Source organism: Mytilus trossulus, chromosome 1, assembly GCF_036588685.1.
Source record: "Mytilus trossulus isolate FHL-02 chromosome 1, PNRI_Mtr1.1.1.hap1, whole genome shotgun sequence".
NCBI lineage: Eukaryota > Metazoa > Mollusca > Bivalvia > Mytilida > Mytilidae > Mytilus > Mytilus trossulus.
In genome coordinates, this window is record NC_086373.1 from 76276613 (window position 1) to 76289083 (window position 12471).

The 12471-nt window shown below is 32.2% G+C and overlaps 1 protein-coding gene across 1 annotated transcript in view; it reads left to right on the top strand.

The window, feature by feature from the left end:
* The window catches only part of LOC134685323 (ubiquitin-protein ligase E3C-like), a 28458-nt gene extending 19135 nt beyond the window's left edge, over nucleotides 1–9323 (top strand). The window contains exons 18-24 of the mRNA XM_063544995.1: nucleotides 51–295; nucleotides 568–692; nucleotides 1101–1191; nucleotides 1682–1780; nucleotides 2364–2520; nucleotides 6666–6796; nucleotides 8100–9323. Coding sequence (XP_063401065.1) covers nucleotides 51–295; nucleotides 568–692; nucleotides 1101–1191; nucleotides 1682–1780; nucleotides 2364–2520; nucleotides 6666–6796; nucleotides 8100–8267 — 1016 coding nt within the window. The 3' untranslated portion in view covers nucleotides 8268–9323. The remainder of the gene's footprint in view (nucleotides 1–50; nucleotides 296–567; nucleotides 693–1100; nucleotides 1192–1681; nucleotides 1781–2363; nucleotides 2521–6665; nucleotides 6797–8099) is intronic.
* Nucleotides 9324–12471: the final 3148 nt, after the last annotated feature.

A 12471-nucleotide genomic window follows, 5' to 3' on the forward strand; every position in this document is an offset into this window, starting at 1 on the left:
ACAAAGAATTCATTAAATTCTGAACGCTGAAGTATAATATTATATTGCAGAACCAAATCTAAAGTTGAAGATGAGAGTACAGTTAGTAAATGCTGCTGGACTAGATGAGGCTGGTATTGATGGTGGAGGTATATTTAGGGAGTTTTTATCAGAGTTGTTAAAGACAGGGTTTGATCCTAACAGAGGACTATTCCTGAGTACGACAGACAGATTGTTATACCCTAATCCACAAGCTGCTCTGTTGATGGATAACTTCACACAGCATTATTTTTTCCTAGGAAGGATGTTAGGAAAGGTATTTTTAACGAGATATTTGCCATTGTACTATTTTTTTGTCACCAACTTAACAATGACTTTGAATAAAATCATATGAGTTTAGAGCATCTTTAAGACCATTATAAACTCAGATAGCTAATTAGTTTTATCAAAATCTATTGTTAACATTATAAGAAAAGACTTTAAAAAAAAGTTTGATTTAAGATATTTGTTTACTGAAAACCAAGGTAAAAATATTTTTGTATTTCTAAGATTGTGTTTTTTCTAAAGCTCTCTTAATTTTTGTTCCAGGCTATTTATGAAAACATGTTAGTAGAGATTCCATTTGCCAGTTTCTTTCTGTCCAAGATTTTAAGCCGACATGGTGGTGACCTTGACATACATCATCTAGCGTCATTAGATCCAGAAATGTACAAGTATGTAGTGTATTATTAGCATTGAGCTATTGAAAACTCTTATTAAAAGAAAAATGGGTTTTATGGGGCAAAATATTTTACCCTGTATGGTAGAAAAAGAACCAAGGACTCCACAAATCGTACTCAAATTCCAAAACCTCATCTAAGTGCATCCTTGAGTATTGATTCTTCAGTACTCAATATATATCTTATATCTTGAGAACTTTGTCTTCCATGCCTTAAACATTTGTTTATCAAGTCTTAACAGAAAAACAATTATTATTTGTATATTGGTAATTTCTTACTTGATCAGTCTTGTGGTTAAATAACATACAACATTGTTTTAAGATGCAGGTAGTCCAAAATTTGATCTAATATCTTTTTTTTTATATCATTTCTTTTCTAACAATGTATTCATATATTTTACAGAAATTTGTTATCGCTGAAGACTTATGATGGTGATGTATCAGACTTGGGCTTGGATTTTTCAGTGGTCAACAATGACTTTGGCCAAACTAAAGTGAGTGTTTCTTCCATTGATTATGTTCTGTTTCATGAATTTTAAGTCTAGAAATCATAGAGTTCATACTTGATTTAGATACATGTAGTATAACAAACTTGACAGCCTGAACTTAGCTTTCATGATCAGTGAAACTTAAAAGATCTTTTTCTTGAAAATAATTCAATCAATAAATTTCTATAACATATACATGTAATACATAGGAATATAAGTAAGGAAAGGTAATGAAAAAATTTGCTTGTAGAAAGAGGGGAAAGAAGTGAAAAAAAATGTGATGATCTAGAAAATAACTATATTTTTAAAGTGTAAAACTGGTATTGCTATCAATATCTTTGATACTCGCTGGTAGATTTGATAGAAAACAAAAAGTAGGAGACCTCCCTATGAGGAAGGTTTGAAAAGTTATTTGAAAAACACACTAAAAATGTCCTGATATATGTAAAAAAATGTATGATTTTGATTTAATGAATCATGTATTTGTGAATTACAGATAGAAGAATTAAAACCGGGTGGACGTGATATTGCTGTAAACAACAGCAACAAAATTGAATACATTCATTTAATGGCAGATTATAAAATTAACAAACAGGTAATGTACATTTACAATGTAGCTTATGTTAACTATTTTACATGATTCTTAATTCAAAATATTAAGGCAAATTACTTTAGTCTTCAGGTTTTCTTTTTCATTCAGTGAAAATCTATCAAATAAAACTTGACATCAATTGATGACGAAGATTATATTGAGTTTATATCTGGATTTTATTGTAATGTGCATTATAAAAAGTGACAAAAATGTTGATGCAGACCTTAAAAATACGTAAGTTTCAATGAATTTTCAAAGTATACTAATTATTTGTGAGGTATCAATTTTCTTAATTTTATTGATAATAATTAAAAAAAGATGTAATACTGTGTGGGTTCTGCTTATATTTAAAGGACTTACAGTGATCTATAAATGTTAACTTCTGTGCCATTTTGTCTCTGGTGGATAGTTGTCCCATTGCAACCCACATCACATCTTAATTTTTTTTTTATATTAAATACCTAACAAAATGCAAGTCCTTACCTATTAAATGCATAATTCAAACCAGGTGTCTTTAAATTTTTCATAAGGATTGAAAACACATCTGCAAACAAAATTTAAACAGCATAACTTTGTTTATATTTAGATAAGACAGCACTGTACAGCATTCAGACAGGGAATGGCTGATCTCATTAACTTGGAATGGTTGAGAATGTTTGACCATCAAGAACTACAAGTTCTTATATCTGGTGCCCTGGTTCCTGTTGATATAGCAGATCTCAAACACCACACAAACTATTCAGGTAAATATTCACTAATGGGATACAACTCATATCTTATATCTGGACCCCTTGTTCCTGTTGATATAGCAGATCTTAAACACCACACAAACTATTCAGGTAAGTATTCACTAATGGGAGACAACTCATATCTTATATCTGGTGCCCTGGTTCCTGTTGATATAGCAGATCTTAAACAGCACGCAAACTATTCAGGTAAATATTCACTAATGGGAGACAACTCATATCTTATATCTGGACCCCTTGTTCCTGTTGATATAGCAGATCTTAAACACCACACAAACTATTCAGGTAAATATTCACTAATGGGAGACAACTCATATCTTATATCTGGTGCCCTGGTTCCTGTTGATATAGCAGATCTTAAACACCACACAAACTATTCAGGTAAATATTCACTAATGGGAGACAACTCATATCTTATATCTGGTGCCCTGGTTCCTGTTGATATAGCAGATCTTAAACACCACACAAACTATTCAGGTAAATATTCACTAATGGGAGACAACTCATATCTTATATCTGGTGCCCTGGTTCCTGTTGATATAGCAGATCTTAAACAGCACGCAAACTATGCAGGTAAATATTCACTAATGGGAGACAACTCATATCTTATATCTGGTGCCCTGGTTCCTGTTGATATAGCAGATCTTAAACACCACACAAACTATTCAGGTAAATATTCACTAATGGGAGACAACTCATATCTTATATCTGGTGCCCTGGTTCCTGTTGATATAGCAGATCTTAAACACCACACAAACTATTCAGGTAAATATTCACTAATGGGAGACAACTCATATCTTATATCTGGTGCCCTGGTTCCTGTTGATATAGCAGATCTTAAATAGCAAGCAAACTATTCAGGTAAATATTCACTAATGGGAGACAACTCATATCTTATATCTGGACCCCTTGTTCCTGTTGATATAGCAGATCTTAAACACCACACAAACTATTCAGGTAAATATTCACTAATGGGAGACAACTCATATCTTATATCTGGTGCCCTGGTTCCTGTTGATATAGCAGATCTTAAACACCACACAAACTATTCAGGTAAATATTCACTAATGGGAGACAACTCATATCTTATATCTGGTGCCCTGGTTCCTGTTGATATAGCAGATCTTAAACAGCAAACAAACTATTCAGGTAAATATTCACTAATGGGAGACAACTCATATCTTATATCTGGACCCCTTGTTCCTGTTGATATAGCAGATCTTAAACACCACACAAACTATTCAGGTAAATATTCACTAATGGGAGACAACTCATATCTTATATCTGGTGCCCTGGTTCCTGTTGATATAGCAGATCTTAAACACCACACAAACTATTCAGGTAAATTTTCACTAATGGGAGACAACTCATATATTATATCTGGTGCCCTGTTCCTGTTGATATAGCAGATCTTAAACACCACACAAACTATACAGGTAAATATTCACTAATGGGAGACAACTCATATCTTATATCTGGTGCCCTGGTTCCTGTTGATATAGCAGATCTTAAACACCACACAAACTATTCAGGTAAATATTCACTAATGGGAGACAACTCATATCTTATATCTGAACCCCTTGTTCCTGTTGATATAGCAGATCTTAAACACCACACAAACTATTCAGGTAAATATTCACTAATGGGAGACAACTCATATCTTATATCTGGTGCCCTGGTTCCTGTTGATATAGCAGATCTTAAACAGCACACAAACTATTCAGGTAAATATTCACTAATGGGAGACAACTCATATCTTATATCTGGTGCCCTGGTTCCTGTTGATATAGCAGATCTTAAACACCACACAAACTATAGAGGTAAATATTCACTAATGGGAGACAACTCATATCTTATATCTGGTGCCCTGGTTCCTGTTGATATAGCAGATCTTAAACACCACACAAACTATTCAGGTAAATATTCACTAATGGGAGACAACTCATATCTTATATCTGGACCCCTTGTTCCTGTTGATATAGCAGATCTTAAACACCACACAAACTATTCAGGTAAATATTCACTAATGGGAGACAACTCATATCTTATATCTGGTGCCCTGGTTCCTGTTGATATAGCAGATCTTAAACACCACACAAACTATTCAGGTAAATATTCACTAATGGGAGACAACTTATATCTGGTGCCCTGGTTCCTGTTGATATAGCAGATCTTAAACACCACACAAACTATACAGGTAAATATTCACTAATGGGAGACAACTCATATCTTATATCTGGTGCCCTGGTTCCTGTTGATATAGCAGATCTTAAACACCACACAAACTATTCAGGTAAATATTCACTAATGGGAGACAACTCATATCTTATATCTGGACCCCTTGTTCCCGTTGATATAGCAGATCTTAAACACCACACAAACTATTCAGGTAAATATTCACTAATGGAAGACAACTCATATCTTATATATGGTGCCCTGGTTCCTGTTGATATAGCAGATCTTAAACAGCACACAAACTATTCAGGTAAATATTCACTAATGGGAGACAACTCATATCTTATATCTGGTGCCCTGGTTCCTGTTGATATAGCAGATCTTAAACACCACACAAACTATACAGGTAAATATTCACTAATGGCAGATCTCAAACACCACACAAACTATTCAGGTAAATATTCACTAATGGCAGATCTCAAACACCACACAAACTATTCAGGGAAATATTCACTAATAGCAGATCTCAAACACCACACAAACTATACAGGTAAATATTCACTAATGGCAGATCTCAAACACCACACAAACTATTCAGGTAAATATTTACTAATGACAGATCTCAAACACCACACAAACTATTCAGGTAAATATTCACTAATGGCAGATCTCAAACACCACACAAACTATTCAGGGAAATATTCAATAAGGGGAGACAGCTTGTATTTAAAACACAACATTTTTAGACACATGCTTAAAATTATGATACTATATGTAAAGTTAATTTAAAATATGCTGCTCTATCAGGTTTTCTGTATAAATTGAATGGAATTGACTTAGTCAAGCAATAATAAATGAAAACTAATAAGTATAATCATTTTAAAACAGTTATTATTGTATTTAGTAGATTTTGTTTTGTTTTTGTTTTGTTTGTATGAATGATCAGGGTTTCCCCTGGGTCAATTATTATTTTCGCCACCTCTTTAGCCAAAACAATATATTTTTCGCCACTTTATTATTTTTTTCGCCAAGTAACACAGATATATTTTTCTTTTAAAATTGACCTTTTTTCCAGCCCCCTCCCCCCCTAAATAAGAAGTAGTTTTTACAACAAAACGAAGCATCTAATCACTTGGAATTGATCCCTCGTGTAAGGTGTAGTCATTACATTGAAAGTTTACTCTCATGCCAACCTTTTGAATATATTTCTTCATTACGACAGTTTTCTTTTCTAGACCATCGTAAATAAGTTAAACTATATGCTTGAAACACGTGTATAAGTGAAATGAATTTGAAGTACCCACTCAAATCAATGATCTATATGAAAGTTAAATGATAAAGTTTTAAATCAGAGACCTTTCTTGCTTTTGAACATTTTTCGTCATAACAACAATTTTCTTTTCTAGACTATCATTTAAAGAAGGAGAAGAAGCGTAAAAATTCTGCTGTAAACACGTGCGTCACAAAGTGGTTAATAAATCCCTTTTGTGACATGAGACAGAAGCCATTTAACCATATCATTTTGTTATATCATACAATCAACACCTTTATTAATTAGTCCTTTGATGTCGATAGCTATGAATGCAATCAGCAGATTATTGATTTTCTGTCAAAATCTTAACGAGTTTAAGGTGAAATCCGAGTATTGTCTGATCGGTAAAGTCAGAGAAACCCGAAAAAAGTAAGTAAACAAGATGGCTGAAAATAAATCGTTAACATATAATTCTTTCTCCAAATTCTTTTCCCAATGACGAATTTTAATCGCCACAATTATTATTTTTTCGCAAATTGCGAAAATGGCGCCAGCGGAAACCCTGAATGATCAATTGATATAAGAGTGACTGCATCAAATGTTGTACAATATTAACCCAAATTGAGTCCTATAAATGATCAACGAATTTGACTTGAATTTCAAATATATTAAGCAAGTAATAATCAATCATTAAGTTATGAATGTTTAATTTCAGGAGGCTACACATCAGATCACAGAATTATAAAGTGGTTTTGGGAAGCAGTAGAAAGTTTTACAGACCATCAAAAGAGACAACTATTAAAGTTTGTGACTAGTTGTTCAAGACCACCACTGTTAGGATTTAAAGTAAGTGTGAAATAGTTCAGGTAAAGTACAGTTACTGCTTATATTTATCAGTTAAGACAATTACGGCCTTTATACAATAGGAATGATAGTAGAAAATCATCATAGTTTTGATTTGATAGTGTGCTGAAACAGACATGTAAGTTGAATATATGCCAATGAGACAGCAACCAACCACACAAAGAAGGGAAACCAAGATAGAATTCAAGAGGTGTCTTGCAGAACTTTGTTACAAATTTTTTAATGTTTTTATTGTTTGTTGTAAATGAAATTATATAGATAAAAAAAATATTTAAAAGCTTGCAATAGCTAATAATTACATTACATGTATGTTTCATTATACTTCTTTATTCTGATTGGCTAACTGCACATCACATGTTATTCCTTAAGCAATTGCACTACTCAATAAAACTTTTCATTCATGATAACACATGGTCCCACAATAAAGTGCACAGGTGACTTAAACAAAGAAATCATAAAATTAATGTTTTCATGATCATAGCTGAAAAATGTAATTATAAGTATTGAAATCTTCTTTTTGTAACTTTATAGGGTTGTCAAAGCTTTGACCGTGCGCACATTTTTCATACAAAATGTACTTCGGTCAACGCTTTTACACCCCGATGAATTCACAAAAAGAAGCATTCAATTCTTAAAGAGATAGGCTTAAAGTCATATGAAACCAGTGAGTGGTGAAAAATAATGTTTATCCAATTCTTGACCCAATGCATGTATATATCATAAACTTGGAACTCTGTGCACGATTATGTCATTTTTTTACGCAAATATATCGTATAATCGTCAAATTTTTTTCTCTCTCTCTGTTATGATTTAACAAATATGGCTGCTCATTAAATGCTGTGTTGTTTTAAAGCCGAAGTTTACCAATGGTCACCTTAAGGTAAATAAATAACAAAAAGCATGGGTATTGAGTACGTGTTTAACATGTACAATCAGATGATTGTTTATTTTAATGAAAGATCCTTGCGTATTGCGATCGCCGGATTTTTACAAGGAGGGTTATGTTCAGGTCAATATGCATACGGAAAATATGTCCACGAATTGCTTCCTGGAAGTAAGCAATTAAAAATAAATAAACTTCTTCTAAATGTGGACAAATTAAAGAATTTTCCTCAGAAAAAAGTATATGTACATAAGTTGTATAATGAAAACTATCCATTTAGTTATAAAAAACATATTCATGTTTTTTTTTAATTTGAGGTTTCTTATGACTTTAAGTTCATTAAGCTTTCATTGTAAAATTGTCCACAGTATATTTAAAAAAAATATATTATATATTTTTTAGGATCTGTACCCAGCATTCTGTGTTCATCATGGTGGAAGTGAAGAACGTCTTCCTACAGCAAGTACCTGCATGAATCTCCTAAAACTTCCAGAATTTGGCAATGAAGAAACACTAAAAAATAAACTGTTATATGCCATTGAATCAGGTGCTGGTTTTGAATTGAGTTGATTGACAGCACACAGTTTAGAAACATTATTTATGAATTCTGTAATGAGATAACTTCATATCTTGTTGTTTTTTGTCCATATTAGGGATGTTGTTTCTTAAAAATACCTTACTTTTAAAGGAGTAAAAACAAATCTTGGTATTCTGTGAATTCACTTTTCTTTGTATTATAAGCATTCAGGTGTCTTTTTTGCACCCAAAGTAATTTTAACTCATTACTACACAGAGTTAAGATAGATGATTGGATAAATTCATGATAAATCGCAGGTTCATTCATTGTTACTTTTGATAAAGTTCAACAAGGAGGTTATGTTTCAAAAGTGAAAAAACATTTTCTGCATTGTTTTTGGAATAGATGTATGATATTACAGCTTTTCTAGAAAAATTATTGTTATTGTTGCAGAGTAAAAAAAAATCAAGGATTATAGAACTTAACATTGAAATAAGCTTGTTTACAAGATCAGAAAGTTTAAACAGTTACACTGTTGAATGAGATCTTGTTGAACAGTTAATATGGTTATATCAGTATTATTCTCAATATTTTTTGCTTCACCCATTTCATGCAGACAGAAGGAAAATGTGTATCAATTATAACATAATGAAAGTATCTATGAACAAAATAACATGTATATATGTATCTTGGCCTGTGATAGTTATATGTAATAACCAACTCATTACAGTTATATCAGCCATTTATGAATCTATTGAAACTACATAATTATGGATATAGATGATACCATGATACATTGTTTAGTAATTTATTCATTACTGTAAATTTAACAAATGTCATCCTTTTCTTTAAGATTTGTGTAATGTATATTGACGTTAAGTCTTTCAGTATTTATAAAGTTAAAGTTTTTTTCTTTTTTTTATTTAATAAATAGCTTCATGTAACAATGTCAGACTTGTACTACATTATATGCATAACGTGACGGTACCCAAATTGCACCTTTTTTGACAGTTTTTTCACCTACGTTTTTTTATGATCAAGAAAAAAATTTCCATACTGTGTTTATTGTGTAGCCCTATCCTTCTTTAATGTATAGGTACACCAATTTGTTTTTAGCTCACCTGGCCCGAAGGGCCAAGTGAGCTTTTCTCATCACTTGGCGTCCGGCGTCCGGCGTCGTCCGTCGTCGTCGTCGTCGTCCGTCGTCGTCCTGCGTCCGGCGTTAACTTTTACAAAAATCTTCTCCTCTGAAACTACTTGGCCAAATTTAACCAAACTTGGCCACAATCATCATTGGGGTATCTAGTTTAAAAATTGTGTCCGGTGACCCCGCCAACTAACCAAGATGGCCGCCATGGCTATAAATAGAACATAGGGGTAAAATGCAGTTTTTGGCTTATAACTCAAAAACCAAAGCATTTAGGGCAAATCTGACATGGGGTAATATTGTTAATCAGGTTAAGATCTATCTGCCCTGAAATTTTCAGATGAATCTGACATTCCGTTGTTAGGTTGCTGCCCCTGAATTGGTAATTTTAAGGAAATTTTGTTGTTTTTGGTTATTATCTTGAATATTATTTTAGATAGAGATAAACTGTAAAAAGCAATAATGTTCAGCAAAGTAAGATCTACAAAAAAGTCAACATGACCAAAATGATCAGTTGACCACTTTAGGAGTTATTGCCCTTTATAGTCAATTTTTAACCATTTTTCGTAAATCTTAGTAATCTTTTAGAAAAATCTTCTCCCCTGAAACTGCTGGGCCAAATTATTTGAAACTTGGCCACAATCATCATTGGGGTATCTAGTTTAAAAATTGTGTCCAGTGACCTGGCCATCAAACCAAGATGGCCGCCACGGCTAAAAATAGAACATAGGGGTAAAATGCAGTTTTTGGCTTATAACTCAAAAACCAAATAATTTAGAGAAAATCTGACATGAAGTAAAATTGTTAATCAGGTCAAGATCTATCTGCCCTGAAATTTTCAGATGAATTGGACAACCTGTTTTGGGGTTGCGGCCCCTGAATTGGTAATTTTAAGGAAATTTTGCTGTTTTTGGTAATTATATTGAATATTATTATAGATATAGGTAAACTGTAAAAAGCAATAATGTTCAGCAAAGTAAGATCTACAAATAAGTCAACATGAACGAAATGGTCAATTGACCCCTGTAGGAGTTATTGACCTTTGTAGTCAATTTTCAATCTGCTTCCTTTGTTTAATATTCACATAGACCAAGGTGAGCGACACAGGCTCTTTAGAGCCTCTAGTTTAATCCATATTGAGTCCCAAAAAATGGGTTTGAATCAACCTCCAAACTATCCATCATTCTGTAATGAGGAGTACCTGAATTGCGTCCATGCTTAAATTCACATCTTCAAAAGTCTAATAACAGAGCTTCTGTTTAATTTCTTCAAATATTTTGAACAATTGGATATAAGTCCATGCTTACTCTTCATATTTTACGAAATGGATACTTATAATATATTGTATTTGCTAATTTTAAAAAGATGACGTTTTGATGACGTTGCATGGTGACGTTTTCGTACATTTTGCTTTTTCAGTTAACAGTCCATCTGTTGATAAATACTGTGAACGTTTTGTGTATATCTAAATATGTTTACCTATGTTGAAAGACGCCCATAGTTTCAAATCATAAAAATTCAAATTGTTTAGTCTCTAGGAAATCTTGTAAGATTTCTGTTGCTATTTTTTCTAAATAGGTGCAATTTGGGTACTCCGTGCAATTTATACTTAAACTCTTCATGTATGAAAATATCTACTGCTGAAAAAACATAGGGGATTAAATCTCTGTAAAAATTGGTGCAAATAAATATTTATTCTAGCTTGGGTATATCTTTCCTTATATTTTTTTTTATCTCTTGAACATTGATCTGATTGATCTTTAGAAGTCTAAGTGACTTTTATGCCACATCTCTTTTTATTCATTTTGAGGTGATAACATTTTCTTGTTCATAACATACTTTAAAGAGAAACTGTGATATTTTGTTTTAACATGATGATTTATATATTGTGTAGTTATCCTCACTTTGACAGATACAGAGTAAATGTGAACTTTTGTTTGCAATACCCCTGCATTATTCCTATCAAAATCAATGCACTCCAAGAAATGTCCAGACAGGAAGTCGAAATTGATTAAATTGTTTTTAAATGTTATTAAAGATGTTTTATTGTACAGATAAATGTAAGCAAATTAATTACATTTAAAGAGTACTGTACGAAACTAGTTTTGACATTTCTGTCAGATAGTTATTACAAGAAAATATTACCACACAGTTAAGAATCATCTCTTTTTATTATGTTTTAAGACTATTATTTGTGTATTTTGTTGGATGGATTTTAAATATGTTCAATAAAGTAAAAGAACAAAATACTTTTGAAGGTTTTTTTTAACTTTAATTGAATAATGTACTTATAAAAAAGAAGATTTGGTATGATTGCAAATGAGACAACTCTCAACAAGGGACCAAATATCACATAGATTAACATCATTAGGTAAACCTATCTTTTGAAACAATGAGCAAATCCCATACCACATAGTCAGCCATAAAAGGCCCCAAAATGACAAATTTTATACAATTCAAACATAAAAAATATAATTGCATAATTTATGTACAAAATAATGAATGAAAAACAAATATGTAGCACAGCAACAAACCACACCCACTGAATTACAGGCTCCTGACTTGGGACTGTTTATAATAGAACAATATTGTATGTGTTCAATGAACCAGAACCAAGCAAATATTTCAATCAATTAAAGTGTCTAATTGCAACCAAACTTTGAATAACAAATGAAAATTATTATAAATACCGGTAACTACCAATCTTCATGAAATTTATCCAATATGGGACAAATTGGAGTCCTCAATTCCTTACTGAATATCAAAGATTTCAGGCACCACTGAGAATCAGTTACTTGTATGCAACAACATCCAGTACTTGTACCTTGATTACAAAGTCAAAGGTCAAGGTCTCTCAAAACCTTTATCCTATTCAAACGCAAGGTCAAATATCAAGGTCACAAGCCTATTATGGAAAACATAAATTAAAATTTGGGGATAGTGAACAAACATTCAGGTTTGCAGTAATCAAGAGATAGAACAAATACAGCAGTAAAATAATTTGGAAAACACAGCTGTTTTTATTCTATGGGAATTTGAGGAGTAACGTATCTTGTTCTAAATTGTTGATGTTGTATGCACAGCAATTGAAACACTTAACTGTTTGAAGA